The sequence below is a fragment of the Nematolebias whitei genome, chromosome 1, assembly GCF_014905685.2.
Source record: "Nematolebias whitei isolate Nwh7 chromosome 1, NemWhi1, whole genome shotgun sequence".
Lineage (NCBI taxonomy): Eukaryota > Metazoa > Chordata > Actinopteri > Cyprinodontiformes > Rivulidae > Nematolebias > Nematolebias whitei.
Genome location: NC_056498.1, coordinates 55,198,284 through 55,214,020, shown reverse-complemented (window position 1 = coordinate 55,214,020; position 15,737 = coordinate 55,198,284). Strand labels below are relative to the sequence as shown.

At 36.4% G+C, this 15,737-nt stretch overlaps 1 protein-coding gene across 1 annotated transcript in view; it reads right to left on the bottom strand.

The window, feature by feature from the left end:
* Nucleotides 1-5,050: 5,050 nt before the first annotated feature.
* hcrtr2 (hypocretin (orexin) receptor 2) overlaps nt 5,051-15,737 on the bottom strand; it is a 33,785-nt gene continuing 23,098 nt past the window's right edge. The window contains exons 2-7 of the mRNA XM_037685456.1: nt 11,638-11,816; nt 9,555-9,798; nt 8,734-8,849; nt 5,853-6,073; nt 5,538-5,659; nt 5,051-5,220 (exon numbers count right to left, since the gene is read on the bottom strand). Coding sequence (XP_037541384.1) covers nt 5,051-5,220; nt 5,538-5,659; nt 5,853-6,073; nt 8,734-8,849; nt 9,555-9,798; nt 11,638-11,816 — 1,052 coding nt within the window. The remainder of the gene's footprint in view (nt 5,221-5,537; nt 5,660-5,852; nt 6,074-8,733; nt 8,850-9,554; nt 9,799-11,637; nt 11,817-15,737) is intronic.

Below are 15,737 nucleotides of genomic sequence, written 5' to 3'. Positions count from 1 at the left end.
TGAGTGGTGATGGGTGAACAGCTCACATGGGTGAGCATGAACCTTGATGATGGGTGTACAGTTTTGCCACATATCCCAGAGAAGGTGTCAAAGATAGATTACCAAAAAGTCTGCAGTTTGGGGTAGGTCCAGAATGTTTGCAAGAGTGTAGCTGGAGTTTGTTTACAATGATTGCATGCGGGGTCCGGGTCAGCTTTGATCTTCGACAGCTTGTCTTTGGACCAGTTCAGCCAGTGTACGTTGTTTCGTTTTTAAAGAGGAATTGTTAGTTTGCAACACAAACGTATACTTAAACATGGCTAAAGTGTCTGCAGTTTATTCATGTACAAAAAAAAGTGAAGCATAAGGGGGTCTGTCTGCATGTGGTTTAGCTTTTGGTTCAGTTTTTGCAGTATGTCTTAGTCATTCACTGAACCTGACAGAAACCAAGTTAAAGCAGAGTCGGTGGTAAAAAACCAACATGGGATCAACTTTAAAAAATCTTTGTTCCTACAAAACCAATTTTCCACTTTTAATCTATTTTAAAATGTTTCAGTTTCATTTTAATGCCAAGTTATATTCTTGGTATTAACTAAGAGAACAATACTTCATTCTGCCTATAGGTGCTGAAGTTGCAGCTAAAATGTATGAATTTATTTCCATTTTATTCATTCAGTTTGATAACAGCCATGAATTTATAGTTACTTCTGTTAGGAGCATTTGAATTTAGAAGCTGTACTCCTCCTGCAGTTTTTAAAGCCACAACATTTTATAGAGTAAAATTACCTTTATGAAATGTTGCATGTGTAAATTGCTACATAGAAGAGAAATATTCACTACAGTTTCCTTAAAAAAATATGATATTAAAATTTAAATATATTAAACAGAATGGGTTAATATCAGGCAGGATCAGCTGCAGAGACAAAACATTGAACTTGGCAAACACTGTTGGAAAACGTTCAGAGAAACTTTTCACAAAGCCAGAATAATTTATTCATCAAGCACATAAAAAATGAACAAACTGGTCAATCTGTTGCACAATCAGTTCAAGTAAACTTAAATACAGAACAAGTGCAAAAAACATAAAATGCATTAAAAACATACAGACTCACATTAACACATCCAAAGAACAGACAAAGTTTAAAATAATTCAAATCTGAAATAAATAAAAAGTGAGAAAAACTGTGTTTTGAAACCTGAAAATGTTAAGAATCTTAAGGTTTTCACCCAATTATTAAAGCAATAATGTCAAAAATCAAGCATGGATCCAGAACAACACAAATGACTTTGAATATTTAAAGTTTACCAATTGTCATGACTTTAGGAATCAAAACCTAAAACTTAAAAATCCCAATAAATTCCAATCATATTCCTAAAATAAATAAAGATGAATCCAACTATTCAAAATTTGCCTCTTTGTTCTCTGTGATTGAGACCTTTGTTTCAATCTTTCTTCTGATTTCCTTTTCTGTTACCTGTTAAATGATTTTGTCTATTTTTTTTCCTTTTGTTCTAACAAAGTGCTGATTGTGAATATTAAAAAGATTCATTTGCTGCACTAGTCATTATGGTTTACTCATTATGTCCCATTATACATTTATTACAAGCTTGTACCTCTAGACTTTAGGCAACTCTGACTCCTCTCAGAGGGACAGTATCTGTAGTGGAATGAGTGTATTTGCCATTTGTCTGCTTTCTTAAAAAATACTGTTTATTTGTTTATTTATTTATTTATTTTTTAACAAAAAGCTCAGTTTTGTAATAATATACCACAGAAGCTGCTTGGATTTTTGACAGTGCAAAAATCACACATGATACAATCCTGAAATAAACGAATCAGTGATTTTGTTCAAAAGTGTATTGCTGTCCATGAAAAAAATAAAATTTTGAACACTATCACATTATTAAGTGATAATTATATGGTACAAACATGTTGCTTTTTTGTACGTTATTTACCTTTAAACAGGGGTCATACGCAACGGCACAAATACAGTCCAGCTGTAAAAGTCGTTGTAATTGAGCACTCTGGATTTGAGCAAGAGTAAGGTTTCTGAATTTGGGGAAAGCTTTATCACAATAATTCTTCTCAGAGTGCTCATACTGATAATGATTTTATCTACAGAGCGCAGCAGCATCAGAATCTCTCCATGAATTAGACCAAACATGAAGTAAAACTTGATCACAGTCTGTAAATTAGCATTCGTGCTAGCTTAATATGTACTAGCATGCAGGCTAAAAGCATAGTCTACTACCACCATCTGGATGAAATTATCACTTGATGTTCTTATTTTGATTCCACACATTTAAAGCGTGTTTCTCATCAAGTTTGTGGAAATTCAGATGTGGGGTTTTAAAGACATTTCAACTTTAATGCACTTTAACACACAGCGTCAGGTTGGCACTACTTGTGTTTATAGGCAAATTAAATTAAAAATACTACAGTATTATTATTAATAATATTGTAATAAAATTAATATTACAATGTCAGTTCTTTTCTCCTCTGGCTCTCGCTCAAGGCGGACGCATTTTCCTCTCCCTCCCCTGTTCTTCCTCCTGCTTTGCCCTCTGTGTGTTTGGAGCTCCACATCTCCCGAACGAAAAATACGATTATGGATCTGGTGAGCTGGACTTTTAACACAATCGACAAAATCTTTTCAACAAAATGACACAGTCCTGGAGAACCCTCTTGTCCGGCTGAGACTCACACTGCGGGGTACATCAGAGATCCGTGGGGAGTTTGGCAGCTGATGTGTCTCAGTTCTGTCTCAGGAGGATGCTGAAGACGTTCATATATTTGATTTATGATAGCAAGGTTTCTGCTCTTTGGCACTGGTGGGGCTCTGTTTTATCAACTTTTGAAGAAAACATCGGCAGCAGTTTCGGCCATGGCAAAGCTTCCGAGTCTGTGTGAAGGATTGGTTTGTGATAGGAGTACTCAAAATCAGCTGATTTATGAGCTAAACCATAAGATGGAGGCGATTGGTGAGAATCTCAGGCTGCCTGCGGCTTTTAGGAATCACCAGCATGTTGGGATCAACCTTGAGGAAGGCTCATAACACGGATCAGTGGAGTGAAATACCCATACATTTTGGACTGGGAAAGTTCCAGCAGGACTCAGGGCTGACAAAAAAAAAACAGTCTGCCTGAAGAAAATGGCTTATCTGAATCTGACTCCCCCGTTTGGTCTCGGATACAAGCCGACTATCAAATTTCTCCTGGGACATGGGTAACTAGGGACAAATCTTCATCTATCGCAATCACCCCCCCTCCCTCCTCAACGTCCTCAATATGACCAAACAGACTTTTAGAGTAAAATCTTTGACTCCTGACTTTTAAGAAAAGATGAATGATAGAGGCCTGTTTCAGCAATCAAGCAAGAAAAAATGTCTCTCTGTCAGTCTTTTTTTTTTACTGGAAAAATGTGCAATCCTGAACTAAACTATATGGTGCGTTTGAAATGGGTTATCCCAGTTGTTTTTCCAGATATGCTGCATGCAATTTTAAAATGCGGGTCCTCACTCAATGTAAACAAGAGTTGATAGGTTTAATGTTTTACATATTTTCATTCCCTATGGTTCTTTGCATAGGTGATTAGCATGCACAAACAATTTTCATTATCAAATCCTAAATTAAGGGCACATTAAACATCCATGAGAAAAAATATTGTGCAAATTAAGTTTACTTTGTTTTTTAATGGTCCTGTCTTTGCAATAAGAACCATTATATGTCCTGTGAAGAATTACATTCAAATGTGCTTTTGTTTCCTGATGTTTACATTTTCATGATGAGTATTTTGTAGAGAAAAAATATTATAGATTTTACAAAATAGACCAGATGATTTCACGACATTCCAAAACATTTTTCACACACTTTAACTCATAAATTTTGAATTTACCACATTCAAGAGGGTTGTTTTTATCTGCAAACTAAACACTACAAAGTTTTATTTGTTAAGAGTATTTCTGGGATTGTCGTTATCTGTCAGAAGGATGTTCATGTAATTTGGGTCTTTCAGTGGGGATAAAGAGTTTGTCTGTAAATGTCTAACATCGATGTGCTCACAGGGATGTGGATGAGCATATTAGATTATGAACTAACTCTACATTGCTTTTTGAAGTAGAATAATTAGTTTGTCTTAAGGTGTGAGTTCAATTCTGATTTTAAGAAAAATAAAAAATAAATATTTACCCTAAATTAAGCATCTAATCTCACATCTATTTCAAAATCTGTATGATTCTTTTAAAACTGTCAGATGTTTTAAGCTTATTGGCTTTCTCTAAACCTCAGATTAAAAATATTTGGTAAAAATGTGAAAACTAGCTCTTGTAAATTCCTCGTGCACTTCTCCAGTTTCTTTGTTTATTTATCTTCACAACTTTTCTTTTGTTTGTTTTCTGTAAAGTTTGTTTCTTTGGTCTACTTTAATTTTCGTACTTTTTTGCAGTCTTGTATCAAAAATGACCAATTTTATTGCAGGATGCAATTTCTTGCTAGTTCAGGCTTCAATGACTTCTATCCATTGTAAAACAAAATCCACTAAACAATGCTACTTGACCTTTTGAAATGTATTTTGCAACTGATAACTGATTTTCAGCATGCCGGTGTCCACTTTATAGGAGCTATTGATCTTATCAAGTGGAAAAAGCAACTTTTAACATTTTACTGCACTTCATTACGTAGAAATGGACGTTTACACCAAATATTTCAGATGGAGACAATAAAGACATATGTAAAGGCCTTTTTTGTTGCTGTGAAAAAAGTACAATCAGAATAGTATGTTATACAATAGAAGAATAAATCTCGACATAATAAAATACGTATGAAACATTAAACACCAAGCATCCATGTTTCATTTACAAGAAATAGACTTTTTTTAAATCTATTTACAAGAGATTGTGACAGAATGAAGGATGTTTAGTTAGCCAGAATTGTATTTTTCCCTTTTGACCTTGAAAATAAACTTTTTTTCTCTTCCCCAGAAAAGTCATTTTTGTAACATATATATATATATATATATATATTTCCTTAATAATCCCCGTGTCCTTTGACCATAAGCCCAAGAGTTGAACGGCTATATGATCTGATCCGATAACCGTGACAGGTTGTCCACGTTATTCACTTGAGTTGACAGGGACTTTCGGCTGTCCGTGTTCGCTCTGGCCCTCATCCTCTTTTGTTGATTTTGCCGTTGACCACAACAGCTGCAAGAAAAGGCCGACTTGAATTCATCACGGAACTTTCCTGGAAAAGTAAATAAATCTGAAATCAACTTTTGAACCAGCTGTAGGAATCGCAAATGTTGTTGCATGTAAGAAATTTTAAAAGCCTAATTAGAAAAATGCAATCTGCCACTTTTAGCATGTGGTAATTAACAACTGCCTTGTCTTTGTCAGTCTGAGTGCCACAAAAATAAAATAAATGACTTTGCAAGATTGATTATTCTACAAAAGGGACTCTGTTGATTTGTTGATGCTAAACTTGTCACTAGAGGGCAGTAATGAACTTACTTCTTTCTTATTTAGAAATGAAGTGTAAGAAAGAAAGGCTCAAAAACTCACCACTAAGGAAATTATAGATGATGGGATTTGCTGCACTGTTGGCATATATGAGCCAGTGTGAGAACGTGAACCATGCGTACACTGTTTCCCGGTCGTTTGTGTTCTTGAAAGTCCCGAAAACTCTGCAGACAAAGTGATGAAATCCAGTAAAATCTACTTGTACATGCACCAAATTTAGAAACATTGTATACTTCCTAATAGTTTACATCAGGCACTAAGATGAAAGAGGACTTAATATAAGTTCTGACCAGCTGCAGTGCTCGTTTTGTTCTCATGGCCTTTAGTCCTAAACAGAGGAGCTCGAGGGATTGTTACCTTTTCATGACGTTGAGCACGCTGATTGGTAAGTAGCACAGAGCAAACACGAAGAGCACCACCATCAGCATGCGAGCTGTTTTACGCCTGGCTCGGACTTGTTTGATCTCAGCGCAAACCGTGCTGGTCCTGACCCTCACAGGTTCCCCCAGTCCTGCGGTCTGAGCCGAGCACCTTAGAGTCCTCCACTTCCTCTGCATCACTGATGTGCTCCCAGGAATCTGTTGATTAAAGACATGCACGTGTCAGGCACAAGCAGGCCGAGGCTCCTGATTTACTGAAAGATGAATGTTTACAGAGAAGGGACACACGTTGGGGCTTGAAGGCAGTTTCAGGGTAGTGAGGGTGATTATAGTGGTTCATCTAAACCAGGGGTCTGCAGCCTGCGGCTCTGGAGCCACATGCGGCTCTTTGGGCTCTCTTCAGTGGCTCTATCAAGCTTTGACCAAAAATGTGCATAAAACTGAATTTTTTTGGTTTTACAAACAACAAAAAAGGATTACCGGTAGTTCAAACTGTTTCCGATCATTTCTTTTGCAAATCCGTGAACACTGGAGCGAGTACAAGGCGTAAAACATACTTTAACGTTATGCTTTATTTCTTTATATGAAGAACTGTCTGCATAGTTTATAGATTTTTTTTATTTAAAAAAAATGGTAAAAATTGATCTCCCCCCCCCCCCTTAATTTATAAGAATCTGGTCTTTTTCTGTAATAAATGTTAAAATTATTAGATATTTTATGCTTTACAATATCACCCACTACTTGGCCCCCTCCAACAAACCTAAAGTGGCCCACCACGGGCCACCAGTTGATGACCACAGTTGTAGCAGGTTGTTGTGGCTCGTTTAATGCCGCGAATGAAGATGTAAAAAAATGGCTTTTTTAATTCTTAGATCTTCTCTCTCCAGTCTCTCAAAGTTTGGGCATATTTTACACAATACAGCTCATGAACTTTATAATTTGCATGACAAAATTAAAGACTATTAATAAAAGCACAAAGGTTTGGTTTTAACTTTAATGAACTGCACGTACGCTTAAACATACTCAATGAAATTCAATATATGGTTAAAAAAATCTAATTAATTTATTTCTTTTCAGATTTTGACGCCATGCTGTTTAGACAGAATTGTTGGCCTAATTGCTCCTTTGAGCTGTGTGTCAAATTTGATTTCTTTTGTGATTTTAAAACTAATTAATACTCTGTGACAATTCCAAATGAATGCCTATTTTCTGAAGTGTGAGAAGAAAACAACTGCAACACATTTCGTAAGTAAAGTAATTATCTCTTAAGATATATTTATTTATCTATCACAGTCTGTTTTTAAAGGGTTCAGCTCAGTCATGTTGGTTTTACACAAAATACTAATAAGATCACAACATTTTTGGGTTTCATCTTGTTTTTGTCTCTTCTAATTGTATGAACACTGATTCACATTATTATTATTTTCCTGGTAGCTTGTTGCTTCTTGCTGCAGTCTCAAAGCTTTGGGTTGTTTCAAGCCCAGGTCACAACCCTGGAAGAGGAAGCAAGTGAAGAAAATGGCTGGATGGCTGAATGTTTTTTGTAATCTAACTATTTCTGCATGCTTTGTGTTATTTAAGTCAATTATGCCAAAACATTCAGCTCAGATGAAGGGTGCTATGACCTTTGGTTTATGTGACACATTATTTTCAAAATATTTAATGTTATTTACAAAAATTGCTCCCCAAGAAACACACCGGGGTCTATTCAATTCTTTGAAAACCTTTAATTCTTTCAAATCGGCTTTAGCGAACTTACTCTATTTTTGTTTACCAATGCTCCCTTTAGCTAGCCTTTTGCTACGTTCAGCATTTAGCTAGCGTTTTAGAGCTTTTAGCTAGCAATATGCAACGTTTAGCTTAGTTAGTGTTCTGCTTTTTGTTTTTTATTTTGACAATTTAAAAATAAATTTTTTAACTTCATCAAATTTCAGCCATGGCATCAGCACTCAGTAATCGCACTTCATTTTATTCTGCGAAAATGCAAAGTTTGGGTTTGTGGTTGGACATTTGTTGCTGTGTTTTTATGTGTTTAGTGTTATATAGTAGTCCCTCCCTATTTTGCGGTGCATTTCTCGCGGACTCACTCTATCACGATTTTTCAAAGTAAGATTGGACATGACACACAATGGCTGATTGATGGATGGGCCATAAGATCGGCATAGATTTTTTAAATTTAAACTAAAATATATTAAATGATTTAGCACCTGTGAGCAGCCCACAGATGTAGAAGCTTCCGTCTGCAGCTGATCTGCTGATCTTCGATATATATGTATATATTTAAATAATTTAAAAAAAATTATATATATATATATATATATATATATATATATATATATATATAAAATAAACTGCTTCTTACTACTTGTACTACCAGCGGTTTTTCACTTTTCGCGGGGCTTCAGGGTACGGATCCCCCGTGATAAATGGGGGACTGCTGTATAAGTATGCATATTTGTGTAATTGTTGTTTTTATCCATCCCCCTGTTGCTGACTATTTGCTAGGTCGTGATTCTAAATGACAACAAGCTATTGAACAGCCAGAGACTTCACTTGGTGTGTTCCTGATTTTGAGTGTGACTGAAGCCAGATCATTAAACTTATTCTAGTTACATCAAATTTTCATTATACAGTCCAGGGTGGTGCAGCTGGTAGAGCTGCTGCCTCTCACCAAGCAGGTTGCCGTGGTTCAAATCCTGCCTGGGGGCCTTTCTGGGTGGAATTTGCATGTTCTCTTTATGCATGCGTGCACGACACGAAAACTTAAAAGCTGGTAAATGATAACGGATGGATGGACAGTTCAGGCTTCTGATGATTCATTGTTTTAAAAAAAGAAAAATAAATGTTTAGGAACACACCTGTTGACACCACAGCTTGTGACATATCTGAATGTATGCCAGGACCATGAGGCATAACGGAGCGATGTACGTGACGATGAAGAATCCGGTGTGGTACACTTTTGGGTAGATCTCAGCTGTGAAAAAAGACGGCAATATAAATACACAAATCTGTGCCCAGTCACTGAGGAACTGGAAACTGAGTCAGAAAGCCCTGATTATTACTGGTTAATAATGAATGGCTCTTGAATCAGTCAGAACGGAGGACTGGTTATAATTGGGTGACTGGAGATGAGACCTGCAGGTGCACTGTTCAGTGTGAAGGGATGTGTGTATAATTGATGAAACAGTATAATAAATACTTCAAATATAATTAATCCTTAACTAATAACTATCTGCTGAGGTGATACCCATAATAGTAATATATTTTCATTAAGGACCATTCAATATCAAGTTCTTACATCACTGTTCAAGTGGCATTTTATTCCATCACACCCCCCATTGAAATGTCTGTTACTGTTTTCGTGCTCGTCACATTTTATTTTCAATAATAAAATATTCGGTGTTTCATATATTGCCTGCAGGCATGGAACAGGTTTAAATATAGGTTTTATTTAATGATCTTTAACGACAAGAGGAACCTCAATGGCTCACCTCATTAACACAAAAACATCATATTTTATATTTCTATTATCAATTTCTATTTCAAGAACCCAAAGCAAATGTGACCACAGTTGGTCTATTGTTTGACAAATTTTTAGACTTTCAGCTCAACTTGTGCCGCCAGCAGAAAAAAAAAAGACAATATTTTTATGATTAGGGGTAAGTTTGTCAGGACTGACCTCCCCAGTGTTCGTCACACACTGTGAACAGGCTGGTCTTATTTGTAAGTTCAGGTAGCAAGCTGCTGCACTCCATCACAACGGCCTGAGGGATCATGATGATGCACGACACCACCCAGATGGCAACGATGCTCTTGCGAGCCCTCTTGGCTGTGCTCTTGAACATTAGCGGATGACAGATAGCATACCAACGATCCTGGGCAATGCAGCTCAGCGTTAGAACTGATACAGACACGGAGATGGTCTGCAGACATAAGAAAAAGACAATCAGACAAGCAGAAAGACGTTTTGGCACAGTTCACTGGCAGACTTTAGATTTAGAAAATGAAAACCAGATCACATTGTTGCTTGCAACAGTAGTAAACTAAATAAACAACTAAATCTGACATTTCTGGGAGTTTAAAGACAGAAGTAACATAAAAGGAAAATTACACAAAAAAGATCAGTTCTTTTTGTCAAAGTTTCAACAAAAAAGTTCATCAATTTAAAACTAAAATAAACTTTTTGTTCATTAAAAAAAGACAAATTTGAATGTAAGGGGAGGGAGGAGCTCAAACAAAAACTTATTTTCAGTCCTGTGGTGAAAAGCTTTATTTGTCAGCACATCAAGGCCCTGTCTTCTATTTTATCTTATCGCATGTTTCCATTTCAAAGCTAGATCTGAATATCTGCTCTTTTTATTCTCCACAATACAATTACATCTGCTGAGATCAAGCAAAAATGTGCACATAAGAATGGTAGTTATTAAATTATTGTTTCAAATGACCTCCTTGTACTTCAAAGTCTTACACGGGAAGGAGACTGAGCACATATTTCCAGGGTTAAGTCAGTCTGATAGTGAAGAAGTGGGGATCAACACCTCTCTTCCTGATTTTCTTTCTTTCTTTTCCTCTTGATGGAGGACAAACTACACTCACCACTATCTAAATTATACAGCTGCCTTGGTGTACAAAGCACTTGCAGAAATTGGACCAATATAACGTCTGTCACTGAATTTCAATGAGCATATTCAGTTCAGGGTAGTCATACTAATTTCATGTGGAAGTATAAACTTCACTTCCTGTGGGAAAAAAATGTTCAGAACAGATCTTTTAAGAAGTCTAATATTAGGATGCTACATGCATGCTAACACATTTACTGGCTAATTGAAACAGTTAGTTTAAAATATAGACAAGTTAGCAGAAGGAAGATTACAGCTAATAGACTGAAGAAGTTGTTTGGTTAAAAGACAAAATGTTTCAACAAAAAAGAATCCATCCAGAGGACCTAACAGCCTTGTTAGATTTATCTACCAGTACCTGGATTATTGAGCATACATCAGGACATTATGAGCAGAAAGAGGCTAAATCATTGCGGTCTATATATATATATATAACTTGCTCATGTTTCTGGCCATTCATTTTAGTTAGCATAACTTTTCTACACTATAAAGTAATTTTATTTGGGCTGTGTAGATTTGGTAACATTTATGGTAATTCTGAAATCTGGCTTGCAGTTTGTCTTTACTTGTCATTAAACAAAAATGTAGATATAATGTAGAAATTTCCATGAGAATATTTTCTCTGGACCTCGCTGAATGTTTTATTGAAGATCACTACTCTAGTGGGTGGAATAAAATTTAACTATGTTGAAATGAATCGAGGATGAGCACACAAAAACCCAATGCAGACATAAGATTTGCAACACTAAAGATGAAATGACACTCTTTAAAAACTGAACTATTATTTACAGTAAACGTGACTTTTGTTGCACCTTGATTTGAACAAGTTCATTTATAACAGATATGTAAAGCATAAAAATTGCACAAGGTGGCAACCTATGAAAATGTAACTTTTTTTTTTTTTTTTTGCCAATTGAACCGAGGTTCTTTTAGATTGGATGTAGGTTGTAGTGACAGTTTGAAGGAAATAAACATAAACAGTCATTCTGAAGGTCAAACGTGGCTGCTAATAGAAATATCCATGCAGACCTTGGTTGATGTTCATACACATTTTCTAAGTAAAAAAATATATTCATCACAGCAAAAAAATTAAAAAAGAGGAAAAACCTGGCATTCTGAAAAGACAACTCAGTAATGTGTTACCTGAAGATAAGGGACAACTTTGCAAAGTGTGTTCCCAAAGAACCACGTCTCTGTGATGTCGACCACGAGGCTCGCAGGCAGGCAGATGATGGTGACCATCACATCGGCGAAAGAAAGATTCACTATAAAATAGTTGGTCACCGTGCGCATGTGACGATTCTTCCACACTGCAAAACAAACTGAGAGAGAGATGCACATTCAAAGATGGTTCAAGGACTCAAGAAAAGGATATATTTATTCAGTAACGCAAGTTTAATGTGAACTACTGACCGGAAGGCGTGCTGTCAAACTCGGGGCTGGAATTAAAATTTTACTGCAATTCTGTTTACATACTTGTTCAAGCTTCAAAAAATTTTTTAATAAAAAAAAACTATAGAGAGTAAAGTTTCACCGACTGAAAGAGCAATGTTTGTGAAGGAGTTCTCATGTCCTCATGAAAATGACAAAAATATGTTGACACAAAATTATATATATATATACACATAATGTATGTGTGTATATATATATATAAATAAATGTACTTGAAAAAAGGCAAAAGGCAGTACTTTGCCAAAGTTTTGAACTTTTAAACCACCCCTCACCATCCTTCCAAAGAAGCTGAGATTCTTGTAATCTTTTAAAGTGGACTTGATCAACAGTTGCTCGTTTTTTTTGTTCAGGCTTTCTGCTCAAGACCATTTCAACAGGTTGCAAGAAAATCTGGCTACTTGGAAGCAAACTGTAAATAAATTAAACATGTTGTAAGACTTCTGCAGAGTAATACTCTGCAGAAAGCTACACTTTATTAGTAATAAGTAGATAAATCAGTATATAAATAAATAACCCTTCTTTGTTATATAAATAAAGTATTGAAACTCTTTACCTAAAGTGTCATCTCACCACAGAACTGATGAACTTAATTAGGAGTAACTAAAAAAAAGTAAATACCTTTTATTTTGATCATTTTAATTACTGCTTTTATGAATCCCTGCTCAAAACCAGCTCATTATAAATAAATAAAAAGTGCACAATAATTAAAGGCAAATAAATATGTGAACTTGACTTGCAATTCTCAATATCTTGATTGTACATTTCAGGATTCATTTCTTGTTCATTTCTCTTTCTTTTTTGTTTTGGAACAAACTTTGAACGTCCATGCACCACACTGAGTTTATGTCAGCAGGGCCTGTTCAAGTTTCTTGCAACAAACCAAAAGCCGAGTCTTTTCAAGTCACCCACAACGACCTTGAAACGTATACAGCAGGTGAGCGCTGAGTGTTCTGGGAGAAGAATAAAATGTTTGACAGATGGAGCCAAAGTTTCATCTATACTGTATTTTACTGGCAGTCAGGGCATTAGAGGGCAGCATGTGTGCAGATCGTGTTGGACACATTGTGACAAGGGCATAAGGTGGGAGCTGGACATGTAGGTTATTTATAACTTGGATAGAATCCAGCTTCACCTGTAGGTCAAACAATATTTTTGTTAAACATATTCAAACTTGTTCAGATGGGCAGCATTAATGCTCTGGTTTTGAGGCCCTGAAAACTACAGTACACGCACGTTTATATAGACGAAACCTGTATCATACATACAACGAATGCATCTGAGAATATGTGGGAGTCACGCTGGCTCAACTGTTGCCTGTCAGCAAGCAGGTTGCCGGATTGAATCCCGACCGGGAGCCTTTCTGGGACAAAAGAAACCGTCCAGATGACCTGACTGACCATTGGTGGATTTATACCTGGATTAATGAGCATGAACCTTTGGTGGTTTGAACCACTTTGGCATGGTCTGGCTTGGGAGTTGACGGGGAAAAGAACGGATCAGGAGGCCATCTTAACACCAGCAAACTGGTTTTTTTTTTGTTGTTTTTTTTTCACTCTGGGAGTGAGCTGCTGGTGGGAATCAGTTTGGTTTGGTGGGCTCCTCCGGCTGAAGAAGGAAACATCTCAGCAACAAAAGAAACCATCCAGATGACCTGCCTGAACATTGTTGGATTTACACCTGGATTAATGAGCATGAACGTTGGTCTTTCTGGGTGGAGTTTGCAGGTTTTCTCTGTGCATGTGTGAGTTTCCCCCCACAGATCAAAAGCATGCATTTTAGACATACTGGTAACTGTATCATGTGTTGGAAATGTGTTGGAGATGTGTTCACGCTCTTCTATCGCATCAATTTTTAGCTTAGTATCTGTAAAACTGGCTTAATTATAGCTATTTTGTTGCTTAAAGTCAAGTAGCAGTCGCAACTATCTTAAATGGAGTTGACTCCAAAGGTTGACCAGTTCTAGATGTCTAGTGATTACTTTTTAAAAGTTAATTTAAATGCATCCAGTTGTTCAGTAAAAATTTTGCTGACAGACAAATAAATACAAAGGCAGTTAGGATTAGCCAGTTTTCATGGTAGCAGGCGATAAACCGAATTGTGCTGTTGTTGTCAGTGTGCCCTTGTTTATTTGGACTATTAGCATCTTTGTTTGCTTCAACCAGCCACATAATTGTGAAACAAGTCTTTTTTTTTACTTCAAAAAATTTAACGTTTAGAAAGCATTAAAACAGTATCATGGCTTTCTGACACATTTTCTGTTACCAAGACACTATAATTTGCTGTTTTGACGTGTGTCTGGTGTGAACCTACAGTAAACAAAATGCAATTTAATGAAGGAATTACCACAAATGTATAATGGGACCAAAATAATCTCTCTTCCCTGAAGCAAAAAATACCTCTTTTTTTGTGTGTCTCCTTATTTGAAAAGGTACAAAAGAATGCAAACAATATGTATCAGTCTTTTTAATATTTGCTGCATAAAATCCCAAAGCTGTGACTTTTATGTATAACACCATTCCAATTTCCATTTGCAAAAAATAATAAAAACATAATAATAAGCCGAACAACAACTCCTTTGCTTGGAAATGTGAAGGGAAATGACGGCATTAGAACTGAACAGTACTTGTAATTTCCTTGCTACTGACTGCCAATATAGATATAAATGGCTAAAACTTATAAAGTTGCTCATGCAGGTATTTTTGTTACTTGTGCTGGTGCCACCACCATAAAACTGCTCTCTTGACATCAGGTCATGTCTGTGACAGCTTAATTAAAGATCATTTTCTCCATAACACAGTCAAAGCTGTTTGGGAGGTATTACATGGGACCCAAAGGATTATTGGTATTACAATATTAAAATGTGGTTATTGTACCTCAGATCTACAATGGCATGTCAAGGAGGATGGAGTCTATATGGAGACTGATATGGAGCATTTTAAATCTAATCTTAAAACCTTTTTATTCAGGCAGGCTCTTAATACCTAGTAGTTCTTTGACAATCTTGCTATGTTTTAATTGTTTTTGTTTGTAATTCCTGTATTGTGCAGCACTTTGTGCACCTTTTGGCTGCTGGAAAGGGCTCTATAAATAAATAAAATTTGATTGATTGATTGATTGATAGACTGTGATGAACTACTTGCAAAATTAAAAACTTTAGCATAAAATTAGCTTTCCTTTTTGAGTCATGATTAAATTGATGATATATGATTAAATATTCAACTTACATTAGAAATCACTGTACAAATGAAAAATGCCATAGCTAATTAGCACACTTGCATTAAGTATGGGTTATATAATTGATCACATATGATCCACAACTTCTCCTCCTCCACCATAACACTTAAAACAACGATGAGTTCAGCTACAGGCAGGAGGTGGAACATCTGGAGAGCTGGTGCAGGAAGAACAACCTTCACATCAATGTGAAGGAGATGAAGGAGATGATTGTGGATTTCAGAATGAGCAAACACGCCTTCCACCCCCACCCTCCACCCCACCCCCGCGCCCCAACATGGGAAGATTTGTGGTGGAAGTGGTCTCCAGCTACATCTCCAGATGCAGGAATATGGCCACCTGCATCATGAAGGACCCCACTCACCCAGCACACACTTTTTTCCCCGCTCCCCTCAGGCAGGAGGTTGAGGAGCATTAAGGGTAGCACCACTAGACTGAGGAACAGCTTCTACCCTGAGGCTGTTAGACTCATGAATCCCTAACCAGGAAAATCACTGTTAAGGAAAAAATAAAAATCATTGTAATGCCACTTTAATTATCAATATGTGGCATCTGTG